At 39.9% G+C, this 13836-nt stretch overlaps 1 protein-coding gene across 3 annotated transcripts in view; it reads right to left on the bottom strand.

Moving 5' to 3' along the window:
- Positions 1 to 13836, bottom strand: part of GSE1 (Gse1 coiled-coil protein) — a 330654-nt gene that overhangs the window by 117708 nt on the left and 199110 nt on the right. For all 3 annotated transcript variants that reach the window (XM_063437940.1, XM_063437939.1, XM_063437943.1), the window contains one exon: positions 12456 to 12512. In XM_063437940.1, the coding sequence (XP_063294010.1) occupies positions 12456 to 12512 (57 nt within the window). The remainder of the gene's footprint in view (positions 1 to 12455; positions 12513 to 13836) is intronic.

A 13836-nucleotide genomic window follows, 5' to 3' on the forward strand; every position in this document is an offset into this window, starting at 1 on the left:
CAGGATTGGAGAAATCCACCCTTCCTGTCAGCTCAGGATAGATCACCGAGGTCGAGGGATCAGTAAGGCACAAAGCTGTGTCGATTAGAGAGTGGGTTTAGGCTAGAAATTAGGCTTTAATAGTAACCATATGAGGAGCACTCCGAATCTGCGACCATCCACCATGAAGGTTAGGCCCCATCCCTTTTTAATAACAATGAATACATTAATTCCATTACAAAGCATTCAAGAAGAGGAAGTCAAGAATATAATCACTGTACGTTTAGATAGGCAATGTGCAATTGTCTTTTATCTGCTCTCAAATCAATATATCTAGCATATTACAGAATGCTGAATAGATGGGAGATTTACTCATAGGTCTCCTTTAAATGAGCAGATTCAGGCTTTACCTTACAAAAACACTATATAGCTTAGACACAAACAATTCCTTCTTGGAGAGACTTGTACAGCCTGCAAAGCTATGCCTGCTGCAGAGTTGTGAGAATCTAAAGCAAATGATCGTTTTGGAGCACAGTAGAAAGGATGGAAGCGTAATGGAGCTATTCTGTATTGTTTTGACTCTGTACAGCTGAAAAGCTTGGAACACGAGGCGTTTAGATTTTATAATTCTGCTGGAAGCAGAGGGAGAGAAAGAGCAAAAAAAAAAATATATAGAAAACCAAAATGGCTTGGGTAAAACAGTTTGTTAGCTGTAATATTTCTCCCGAGATGTCGGAGGGAATAGCTCAAAGAATCCTTCGGCCCAGGTTAAAAATACATCTCAACATCAGGAGCACACCGTCATAATTTGGGTCACTAGTGTCTTTAATTAATTTAGATGGAACACTTTGGAGCGCTGGGTGGTAATTAGGGGAGGGATTCATCAGGCTCCATCTAACTCATTCCTTGGCTCTTCAGCGCTGCAATTTCACGGATATACTTCAGTGCCGCCTTCATCCATTAAGCTGCAGGGAGGTTGGGGGTGTTCTCCTGATTATATTGTAGCTGAATATTATCTTTAGCGGCATAGTGTAGCTTCAATGACCCTATCCAGCTGCATTGAATGTGAACAGCTGGGCTGCGATAGGAAGAGATAATTGGAGGGGGCTTTAAACACAGCAATGCCACGCTCCTGTCATGCCTTAAGCACAATAAAACCTTTATAAAAGCTTTTATTGGCATTATTGAAAGTGTCTTCTGATATAAATGAAAAAGATCTGCACAAATTCACCAGGTGAAATTCAATAAATAAATCGTGTCTTTTGTGAAAGTTATGCTTATAGAGCACTAAATAAACAGGGATCTCAAATATGTAGGATATCTCAAATTATACAATCACTTAGTGTGCCGGACTAGTCCAAAAGTCGAGACATATATATTTGAGAGAGAGAGAGAGACAGTGAGAGAGAGGGAGAGAGAGACAGCGAAGGAGAGAGAGACAGCGAAAGAGAGAGACAGAGAGATAGGCTAGTTCAGCATGACCAGGGTTAATTTGTTCTATATTAAACTGTATTGTCAGGGGAGATAAGAATATGACAAGGCTACTGAATGAGATACGCCCATAGCAAAGGATCTAAGAAGGGGAGGGAGGGCAAAGATCCCCCCCCCCCTCCTTATAGATCACCCCTGCCTCCCTCCCCTTTGAAATGGTTAGTAGGCCCCGCAGGTAACAGAGCAGAACGTGTGTGCCGCTTACATCAGTTCTCCGCAAGGTGTTCATGCCAAGGCAGGATCTGCTTCATTAATCACCGTTACGTGCCTCTCGCCGGCTGCTATCCATCAGGCCTCCCAGCAGGAGCAGCTCTCCACCCGTGAGTGTAACCTCTACACTCCTGAAGGCGCCAGCACAGATCCCACTAGCTTCAATAGCAGCGCAGTACCTGCAACATTTGTGTTAAAGCGAAGACTTAAAAGTTCTAATCCAGGCAGGAGCGACAGTCTCTCATCCACTGAGGAATAGCTTACATTGGACCTAGACATGTTTATTCACCTTTATCTTTTTTTATGATTTCCCAAAATCCAACACGGAGAGGGGTTAGTGATTACAGTGGTAATTATGAAGCTTCAGAGAAAGTGAATTGGGTTAGAGATGAACCCTGCATACACAGGGCCCATCTATCAATCTACAGGCAGAGTACATGCAATGCATGCAGAATAGACCTCGCCGCTCTAGCAAGAGTCTCATTATCCTTTACGGCGGTCTGCTACAACACCTGTTGTTGCAGTCACCATCTGCTTCTTGTACAGTGCTGTGGCATATGTTGGCGTGCATACCATGCAGGATAATAATCAGCTGTAAAATTGTATCCTGTTACGTATTTTAATATTCCTATAAAACATTGCATTGCTATCAGCAAAGATGATCTATACTAGAATGTATAAAGTATGATAAACGCACATTAGGCACCTTCATAAAACGTTCTGTCTAAATTATTATTGTCAACAAAAAATATATGGGAAACGACTGTTTAAATCTAAAAAGAACATAAAACAAAAATATAGTGTAATCCAGTTAAATAATATAACAGTGCGCCATCATTGAATGCACACACAGGGTGGAAGTATTGGTTGGGCTCCAGGATTCCTCCAACGATGATGCTGGGGGGCTATAAATCCCACTCCACGATCTGTATAGCCCGCTTAAAATCAGGACTCCATATTAGGATTGGAAAAAATTAGCAGCTTTGTTGCAAATAAAAAGGTGTATATAACCTATAGAATATACAATCTATTTACAATAAAGATGATGATTTTATCCTTTTAACAGCCGTTTCCCATATATTTTTTGTTGTCTCTATTCTGGTTGAGAACACTATCTGAGAAGTGATCTCACGGAGGCGGTCCAATTTTATTACTAAATAAGTATATTTTATACTTGTTGCACACTATTCACACGTTTACACTGTGGTGATAGCACGGTTTTAAATTATTATTGTGCCTATTCTCAGAGATGTAAAAAGTCTTCACACAGCGAGTACACTATCCCCATTCTCAGCAAAGTCTTCACACAGCGAGTACACTATCCCCATTCTCAGCATCGGAGATAGTATTCTTACAGGGAGTACACTATCCCCATTCTCAGCGTCGGAGATAGTATTCTTACAGGGAGTACACTATCCTCATTCTAAGGGCTTGAGATAAAGATTGTTCAAGGTGGCTAACGCCAGTCAGATAAAGCTTATATAAAGATAGACTGATATGCATGGATTGTTAAATGTAGATAGATAAAATAAACACACACACACACACAAAGGTGATGCTCCTTCCATCTTGAAAGGAGATTTATTCCAGCTAATTATGGGTACACTCTTCGCTCTCCTGGGAAAGCACTTTATTGATTGAATCGTATTGAAAACAAATTATCAGCACTGGATTTGTGTAGAATTTCTCCCGAGAGACAGAGCATTTCCTGAATGCAGATCTATCCGGCCAGAGTATTCTACTTCATACTGGTATTAACCGACGCAGCACCACTGCAACGCGCACAACACACAGAAAAATTATTATATGGTAAATAAAATAAATGGGAAATGTTGGCGTGCATGCCATGCAGGATAATAATCAGACGTAGAATTTGTTCTGGCTATGTAGTGTGATATTCGTACAGACACTGCTTTGCCATCAAGAAAGATAACATAGTAAAATAAAATATGACCTTATTAAAAGTAGAAATTTGCTATAAATGTCCATCGAAATACATACTGTCCCTGTACTCAGATATGTAGAAAGCAATGACAGAGGGAAGGCTTTCTACATAATTATGTTAATTTATAGAACACATACATGGTATAAATCTAAAATCTTCAATGAGGAAGTGCTTTCACTTTGACAGCCACTAGAGGCACGGTTTAGACAAAATGTAAACAACACCAATTCTTAGAAACAGCAATGTTTTCTATTGCCAGACAAGAGTATCTATACACCAAAACCACTTTGTTAAGATGAAGTTGCCGCTGAATAGAAGTGTACTCTGGATAGTCCGGTTTATCGTGGTACAGAACCACAGGTGGAAAACACCTAATATTTATAACTGAAAAGATAAAAATAAAAATATCTTCATTATATAACATATGAATATCTTTATTAATAAAATGGAACAGAAACGTATATACAGCTGGCAGGTGTCCTTAGCACTTTAGAGGTTACATTACATTTCCTGGCCCACGCAAAGAATGGCCACCTTCACTCGAGGCCATATCTTCTATCTCAATGGATTCCACGATTTGTGCTACCACAAGGCTACAGACACAGTACTCTTGTCCGTGAGCAAGTAGTGTTAATGTTCCTTAACACACACAAGCTAAACAGTTGCACACCCAGGATCTTGAGCTCAATCCAAATTGATTTAGATGGTCTGGAAATGGATACAAATGTGATTAAATGCTTTTATTACTTTTTTTTTTTTTTTTAACTTGGAGGATCTGTAGAGAGTGAATTAAATCAATTGCTGGTCAGGACGTGTGTGATTAGTGCAGAACAGGGAGCTCTAAGCCTGATGATGGAAGTGTTGTCATCCGTGAGTCACTCCAGGCTCCTGATCAAAGCAGGGCTTATGTGCAGGATTTGTTAATGACTTTCCATATTAGCCATGTACAACTGGGCAGACACCCAGGGCGGGGGGGGGGGAGGGGGGGGGGGGGAATAACCAACAAGGCAACAACCTTCAGTCATTACATGCATCCCACCCCCAGATTTATCACACCTACTACCTGCAGTACTAGCAGAGGAACACCAGAACAATATAGTCAACATGGATCGGGCTGTGCATTCTGGTTTTGGGATGAGATGGGTTTCCAAAGCTAAGCACCATTTGTCCTCCTCTTTCCGTCCCCCGACCCCTGTTCTTTATGTTCCTCTCCATCATGTGTCTCTTTCTGGGGGCTTTCGGTTTCCATCTTTCGTGTGGCTTTTTCTGTCCCACTCTTTCTGCTGGACAGCGTGTTGGTAAGCCTGACCCTTGCTTTCTCAACATCCCAATCAGCGAACCACTCTCAGCCCATGACATGGTCCAACTCATCGTACGGCATGGTTGTGCTGCAGAGTTACTGGATGGAACCCGATCTGTGTACCCTGTGCGATCACACAACGCTAACCCCAGCTCCGGATCACAACTAAAGTGTTGCCAGCTGGAACATGACATATATATTTAGTTAATACCCTAACAGGAGACACACTGCACTGGAAACTAGTCCACTCCTATTACACTTTGTTTTTTTTACTATTCAATGTCAAATGTGTTTTTATTTTTTTAACATTTTTTTCACTACATGCACGCATTTGAGAGAACCGGCCCCTCCTTGTTTTTTTGCAGCTTACTGTTCAGGTGTTAATTGGGAGAAGGGTTTATTACACCTCTCCTAACACGATAAAATGATTTTAGCAGCTCAATGTACGGCTTTTTATTGCACATGAAATACGGTAAATGGTAGGAACTCACTCGCTACGAGAGAAAACAGTAACGTGACAGCTAGGCCTTAATTATGCTGTGACCATGTCAATAAGCAAAAACAGAACTGAAAATGTTCACTCCTAGCTCCTGTTTCCAGAATCAACTTCTGTCTTAACAACTTGTCTCATCTACATTCCACAGTCTTCATTGCACATCAATATAAAATCTTTCAGTAAACCAATTATGACACATGGCGGGGATTTTAAAACTAAACAACACACACATATTAATAAAATAATGCAAACAAAATGATTTGGCACTTTAAGATTATGCCATTACATGGTTATTTTTGTTTAGAAAATAGAGATGGCAGTGGAGAGGTGAAGCCACATAGTGAAATATACAAGGTCCCTGAAGGACCGGTAAAGGGCTAAAAACATTCTTTTTGTCAACAGTGTCGCCAAAAGACCCGTCGGAATGCAATTTATGAAGAATAATTCACTGTAGCACTCTGTTTGACCCACGTACAGCACAAATACCTATATATGCGGTTGTATAAAACATAAAAGGAATTTCCCTGCACTTCTTAGTCTGTAAGACTTGCGGATTCAAGGGGCATGCTAAATTGCAGTTCTGACAGAACGCGAACCTCGGTCCGGCATATCTGTGACAACCATCTAAGTGAATCAGTACTTTCCCTTCTACAGAACAAAGCTAAAAGGTCTTTGGTGAATTAAGTAGGTGTCAGAAGAACAGATCATACTGATTAGATGACACCAGACCCTGATATGCAAATATTAAAATACAATCCCTTGAACAAAAACAATTATATGCTTCAACAAAGACTGAGACAAATATAAATATACAAATATCCCAAACTGGTTAAAATTCCAGCATTCTATACAGGGAAAGAATACTCCCAATTCTCTATTGGATACCTCTATTGGGATTTTGTCACATTGGGGTTTGAGGTAGATTGAAGAAGAGGAGGGAGTTTCACTGGAGAGATGCTATAAGGACGTGCTCGCTCTGCCTCGGGAGAGCAAAATGCAATTATGAGAACAATTATAGAAACAGCAAGGCAGAGGCAGCCGTCCTTGGGTGCCGAAGTGCAGAGTGACAAAGTAGAGCATCAGCAGCTTTATAAGTAATGTGTGGAAGCCTTTCAAGTGTTGACGACGCAGAATGGCCCATTAAACGCATTCCATCTGTCTTTAATGCGCCATGCAGTGGAGACAGGAAAATGAGTGCATATACTTGTATTACAAACTGAAACGACGCGTGCGCAGCGCTTCAAAACCTTACTGGACAAAAATACCACCATGTCAAAACCTTTTCTTAAAGTGCACATCATGCAAGTTTCTTTTCTACATATGTTCTGTCTCATGCACCTTATGTATTCTTTTTAATGCATTCAGCAGGGTTAGTTAAAATGTTCAAGACAAAAACCAATTTATGCTTAAACCATTTCATTGACCATGTCTATCCTCATCTTAAAGCAACCCTATACCAACAGGAATATAAACGTGTATTCCTCACATTATAGTGCCCTGTTGGCCGTTGAGGTCCCCAGCCCCAACCTACAGGGAGGAGTAAAAAAAGTCCTGCAGATTATCGAGATCGTAGATATTAGTCAATCCACAGGAAAGCACTGGATTACCACTATGAAATCATCTGATTGGACTAGCAGAGTTTTACTTTGCAATTTCGACGGAAGCGCCTCTAGTGGCTGTCTGAGTCACTGTCACTAGAGACATTTAAACCCTGCCATGAATAGCAGTGATAATGGCAATGTTTTAGTTTGCAATGTTAAAACGTGGGGGACATGGCACCCATAACACTTTATTGAGATAATGGGGTCTAGTTGCCTATAGTGCCCATTTAAGTCTATAACGGTGTGACCAAGTGAGTAGATGGACCAATAGTTTACGACTGACATTGCTGCAATCTCCATCATGTGGGCAGTAACCATTAAGTAAACGAGAGATCAAGCTCAGAAGACTGATAGTCAGGAAGCATTTAGAGGGGGAAAGGAAAAATCTGATTACGTTTTGCCAAGTATAGCAGAGACAAACTTGGTGTGATAATTTTGTGTAGATTTATGTTAAGTCAGCCAGGTTAGTCTATAAGTGGTCAAAATCGGATATGAAGAGGGAATTAATTAGGTTCTTTCCTGTATAATGTAAAAAATGGAAAGACATGAGAATTATTATTTAGGCAGGACTGACACTGTAAATTAAATGATGTGTTACGAGTTGAAGATGCAGGAATATACCTGTTAGAAGTCAGCAGTGGAGATCAATGGAAGATAATCCGCGTAGAAATGCATCAATGAATAAAAAACGTCTCAGGTAATGTAGAGTAAAAATGCAGAAGAGAAACTAGACAATGTATGAATATCATAAAGGACCTAAAGAAGGTTTTGATAGGATGTTTAAAGGAACACGGACAGCCTGGCTTAGCTCAATGCAGAAAGCTTCCACCTGTCATACAGGAGGTGACTGGTGCCAAGAAGACCCCAGGTAAATCTCAGTGCACTGGAACAATTAAAAAACCAAGCAAAAACAGGAAGTGGATACAAAAAGGGCCACAATTAAGGAGAGAACGGCAGTGATGTTGCGTGTGCAAAAAAAGATTAGCCTGATATCTCTTTCTCAACAGCAGAGGCAAAAATAAAAAATAAAATCAGGAGTAAAGATACAGGCATTATATTTGTTAGTCAGAGAGAGGGCGTCAAACAGTCTTGTTCTTGAACGGAGCGGCAAACTCCTAAGTGGTTAAAAAAAAAGCACAGTAAAGTTGGGGGTTAAACAATGGGATGTAAAACTGGCAAAATGGGTGTTGAGAACTGGACGAAGATGAGGATACGTTTATAGTTGCACTCGAGGTAAGAATGCAGCCGTGGAGATCAATAAACCTTTTTCCAATCTGATTAACCATATTGTGGAGAAAAGAGCTGATCAGATTGTCAGAATGATGTAATTAATCATTTCTGCCTACTATGAACATTACCATTAGGAGTCATGAAGTAGACACTAATGGTGGGGTGGGGGTGGGGGGGGGGGAGAATAAACTGTCGGTGTGAAATACATGAAAAGAGATAGGAGGAGGCATGTGAGCAATGACTGACTGAATACAGGACATTTGGGGGAACAGCGTATGGGGAACCTAAATCCAATGGCTTCAGCTCATACTAGGCTAGCCCCACTCCAAAAGCTGCGATCACTCATTCTCCATTCCGATCACACTTCGTATTGTGTCTAGTGGTCTCTTCTTAGATACTAGAACAGAGAAGTGCGTTGTTTTATCACCTGCCCCAAGGAAGGATTTCAAAGATTTACACCATAAAAAGGGCGTCATGGGTAGCGCTGTCACATCTGTGTGGCACATCCACCTCAGAAGGAACTAAAGAAGAAAAGCCATCAGCAGGCAGAGTTTGCACGCCGTGTTTGAGTGAGAGCCGTGCTGGCAGGAGATCAGAGCACATTACACTGAGTGCCGACGTGCGCTCGTTGCTCTTCAATTATTCAGGCAATAATTGTACCTTTATTTAAAGCCTGCTCTTGCATGAACCTCGTTTTCAGGATGCCAAGCTCACAGGGACCGACTTATCTTGCAGAGGCATTAATTAGGGAGAAGCATTTTGTTAGCGTGATATCAGGTGTGATGCCATTCGGGGCACATTGCGTCTTTTGTTCTCACCCGTTGGGTGACAGTCACTGATGCATAGCAAGGGGGTGGCGAGGGCACGGTGTGTAGGTAAAAAGAGAAGCTGTGAAGTATTAACACCAGGCTAGCATAATGTGTTGCAGACCCCGTGCACACTAGAGGTGTTAATTGATCTCGTTACATTGCAACGTTTCTATGGAACAAGTTTCACAGTTTCGTTTAAAGTGGCTCTTGTGGTCAAGAAGGAAAAAAAAAAATAATGATGTATAAAAGATATCGACAATTTAACTCTTTAACTGCCTAAAATGACAACTCTAGGATAGATTATAGAAAATTTTTAAAATTTTTAAAAAATCAGGGGATAAGGAGGTTTAAAACAAATATGCTTCAGTGTCGGCTGAACCATTCCTTGCGCCCTACCCCAAAATGCTATATATTTAAAGGTTAACTTTTTAAGCATTTTTTTTTTTTTTTCCCTTTGGAGCGGCAACATGCTGACTGTCCATTGTAACCTTAACATCAATAGAACAATGGGTAAAAATACTTGGGATAATTCCTCCTACTTAAATCTTTCATCCTAATTGGTCAATTTATACAATTCGGTAGTTAATTTTGAAGTAAACAAATAACTAACTGTAATATTGTGGCACCTTCTAATTGCACCATGAATATTAGATTTGTGTACCTGGTTTCCAATGAATCGCGATTCGTTCAAATTTTGGGTGATCAGCAACGTGTCCGAAAATGGAGGATCACATTTTCTCATGTGTTATAATAAGGCTGAAGAAGGTCCCCCACAAGTAAGATGGTAACACATCTCCTGTTTTATTCTTCCGAAAACGGGCATATCATGTTGTGAAATCATAGAAAAATTAAAGTAGCTTTGACATGCTCAACTCTTCGGCATGTTTGCTGCACCTTTCAAGTCATTTTAGTGAATAATATTTGGCATACACTATGTAATGTCACTGACACTAAACTGTGGTTTAGAAATGTACCACACACTGCTAATTATCTGACTCTGCTCTAATTAGACCAACTATATTTCTGGCAGGATTTTAGTCCTGAGATGTTGTGGTGCAATAACCTACCGGTATACATAATGTGGGACTTTTTATAAGAAAACCTCAACGAGTGGTTGTAAAGGTGTGAGATCCTGTTCCATCAACAAGATCTTTTTCACTCAGTGCTTTAATTTTTATAAAGTTATGTGGTGAAGAACAATACCACTTGGGGAGAAATGAAAGAATGGTCATGTAAGCAAATTTCATTGCACACCTTTCACCGTGAATAGCGATTGATGAACATAACATCTGCGGTTACATGATGGTTGGTGACTAACCGCTGGGAATGGCTGTCACACTGTCAAAAGCGGTTGCGACAACGGGTAAAAGCCCTCTTCCCCTCAATAATTTTTTAGTTTTTTTAAAAAAACCTGCATAAATGGGGAGACTAGCCCCTACTACATGTATTTTCAATGCGAAGTATAATTCTGGACATGAAATGGTACATTTAAGGCAACATCTTGTGACAGACAAAAATATGCCCCAATAAAGATTAAGTGATGTGACATTGGTTGCCTTCCCCCTTCCGTGTCACTACATGCCAAAGCCTTTTGTTGACTCAGGCAGATCACCCCAATCCCTCCCAGACAGGTACATTTATTTTACTGAAACTGCTGAGGTGTTGCAAGCCATTCACATTGTGATATGGCACGCTGGGGAAAAGCGATAGACGCAGGGAAAAACGAGAGCTCCAGAGCTGGTGCAATTAATCATAGTATTTATTTACTGCTTGTAATTACCACAGGGGGCCAGCTATCCGTATAAACTGCTATCAGAAAGCAGGGCCAAGCATCGTAATCATCCGCTCTCCTTCAGGTCACCTGTCTTCCCAGCAGAGAAAACCTTTGCTTTTTCAGCCCTCTCCACGGAGACTTCTACTTCCAATTTACTTGATGTCTGCTATTTAACATGTTCCGCTACATTTGGCAATTTACATTGGGAGATCACGATTAATGAAAATGTTTAACACTGGAAAATCTATCTAAAACACAAGAAATGGGCCCCCAATAAAGCAACTTTTACAAAAGTCTATCTGCTATCCACAAGCGATGGTTCCAGAATGAACAATGTATTCAAATCTTTTTCCCAATTTAGAAAATGGGCCAGCTGGTTTAACCCCTTTACTACAGAGTTTGTTTTATATATAAATAATTAATTCTAATCTTAATTAGAAGCATTGGATGCATAAAAAGAGCATATCATTAGCACAAAGCAATCTTGCATTTAGATTACTGTTCAGGCATATCTAAAAGTTTTAGATTGCTCACAGGTATCTGCTAATATTTCTCTAAGTGCATGTTAGCAGGTTGTAAACATGATTTATCATATATTTACATTAAGCCTACATACAGATATACAGGTACCTGGATAAAACCTGGCTTCTGTGTTTTAAAGTGTATTACTGCCTGCAAAAACGCCCTGACACCTCTCTTCCTCCTCCCCCAAGTGCTACAATGTAGCTCGTACACAATGTTAATTTTGCATGGCAAAGTCACACAAAAACAGACCGTATGAAGTTATGTTATGTTGCCAGGACATGCTGGGCGTAATCTTACTATTGGGGTTTAACTGTCTGCTCCCACACCCTGGTTTTTGGAAATGTCTAAAGTTTCTATGAGGAAGCTCTCTGACTGCGCTTGGTGAATAGGCTGAGAGAGTCAACTTAAAGGGATGCTACACTGCCAAAAATGGGCAATTAAGTAGAAATTCCAATTTAGTAGATACACCCCAATGAATACATGCATGCATATTTTATCCGTGGAATATTTTAAACCATCTTGCAAAAGCTGCAAATACCGAGTGCAAGCCACTTACCTTAGCACAGTGGAGCTAACGGGAGCAAGAAGAAAGCTCCATGTTTGTTTGACACCCAGGAAGTGTTTAGTTATTCATAAAAGTGCTGATTTCTCATAGAAATTGGCACTTTTTTTTTTAAATTGTCATTATGGGATACTCCTCAACCATTAAGCATTTTAACAAGCTGAAATATGTGTGAGGAAAGTATGTATCTGTCTTACACAGTTTGTGAATGGGGAGCTATTAACAGGCTCAGAGAGTTCATTCAAACTAGGCTTTATATTATAAGCATTCCGAATAAATTAAATAAACAGCAACAGTTCAACATCAAAGTTTATGCAGCTATGCATCTTCTAACGGCCATTATGCCAAGCGCCATGGCACATGACAGCACAAACGAAAATAGAGAAAATTATATAACGTTTTAGGTGATAGACTTATTTTAAAATCCACCATTTTCATCACTAAAGGTAATCTGGGTGACCTCCCCAGTTCCAATAAAAACGGTTTTAAAAATGTTGTGACTACTGTGTAAGAAGGCAAGACTTGTTCCCTACCTTGCTTAAGATAGGCCTCTCTTTGGTCCTTGGTATCCTCACGGGAGCACAGGTAATCTATAGAAACAAAACAAAAAAAGATTAGCAGAGAAAGTTACATCAAAGAATATAACTTCTAACAATTATCAACATCCAGGACTGATAAAGGAGTGTAAAAGAACAGCACTGATGGATGGTAAGTTCCCAGTAACTTATATTGATGTAATCTAGCAGACTGAAACAACCAAAAATAATGAAAAAATAAAACACTGAAAAAGGTTCCCCATCAAGAAGCACATGAACCGATGTCTAAATATGACAATGGGACTTTTAATGCCAGGTGTGCAGATAGCCTAGCCTATCATATTGCAGTGGTTCATAACCTTAGTCAAGGTACAGCAACAATACAGAATTCAGGGATAATTCCCATGAGTACATAAACATAGAATGGAATGTTTGTGTGACTTGAGAATGCCTCAGAAAACACTCACTGGTAGTGTAATTTTGGACAAAATATATATTATGGTGTCTGTTTGGGTCCAAATCAGGGCTAGTCTAAGGTTGTCCAAGTGCTTAGGACATCCCAAGAACAGGGAGTAAAAACCACCTTATAGTAGAGTAGAAAAGGCACCTGCCTAGACAGTATAGTCTTCTGTGCCCAAATGTACAGGGAGGACACAAAGTTTAAGGTAAGTCCCCACTGGCCGACAGGGAGAGGTTAATTTCCAGCTCGATAAAAAGGTAGAAAGCATGGGTGGACTTAAAAAAATAAAAATAAAAAAAAGACAAAAAATAATCTATTTTTGAGTATGTGTGAATTGTGTGTGCATGTTTGAGGAATATTTTTTAAAAACTTTCATTTCATCTTTTTCTTCAAATTTAAAAGAACAATTGACACCGTTTAAGGGCACTACTGAAATGAGAGTGTGGCTCTCACACTGACATCCTAGACAATGTGATCATGCTATCAGTGTGAGAGCCACACAATTGTAGGGGGAGAAGAGTGTGAGGATTGGAGTATGGACGGGGGTGGAGGGTGATGAAGAGGGGGGAATGACAACGACAAAATGCAACTATTTTGGAGATGTATTAATGAATATGCATACGTGGAATACATGCATCAATCAAGAACTATAACGTGTTGGAAAAAGAATTATAGCAACAATGTTTATTTGTGTTTATTTTTTTATTTTTTTTAACAAAGGCAAAAATCACTTCAATAAGCCACATACATTTTAAGACACCCATTTTTTTTGTTGTTGCAGCATTATTACAGTGGCCAGTTATTTAATACATATAAACAGGGAATACAATATATAGGGGTGTAAATAATTCCATGCCCGTGTACAGGGAATATACTGTTTAACAGCTATGTGGGGTGCTACTTATTTCACACCTGTGC

The sequence above is a fragment of the Pelobates fuscus genome, chromosome 12, assembly GCF_036172605.1.
Source record: "Pelobates fuscus isolate aPelFus1 chromosome 12, aPelFus1.pri, whole genome shotgun sequence".
In the NCBI taxonomy this organism is placed as follows: Eukaryota; Metazoa; Chordata; class Amphibia; order Anura; family Pelobatidae; genus Pelobates; species Pelobates fuscus.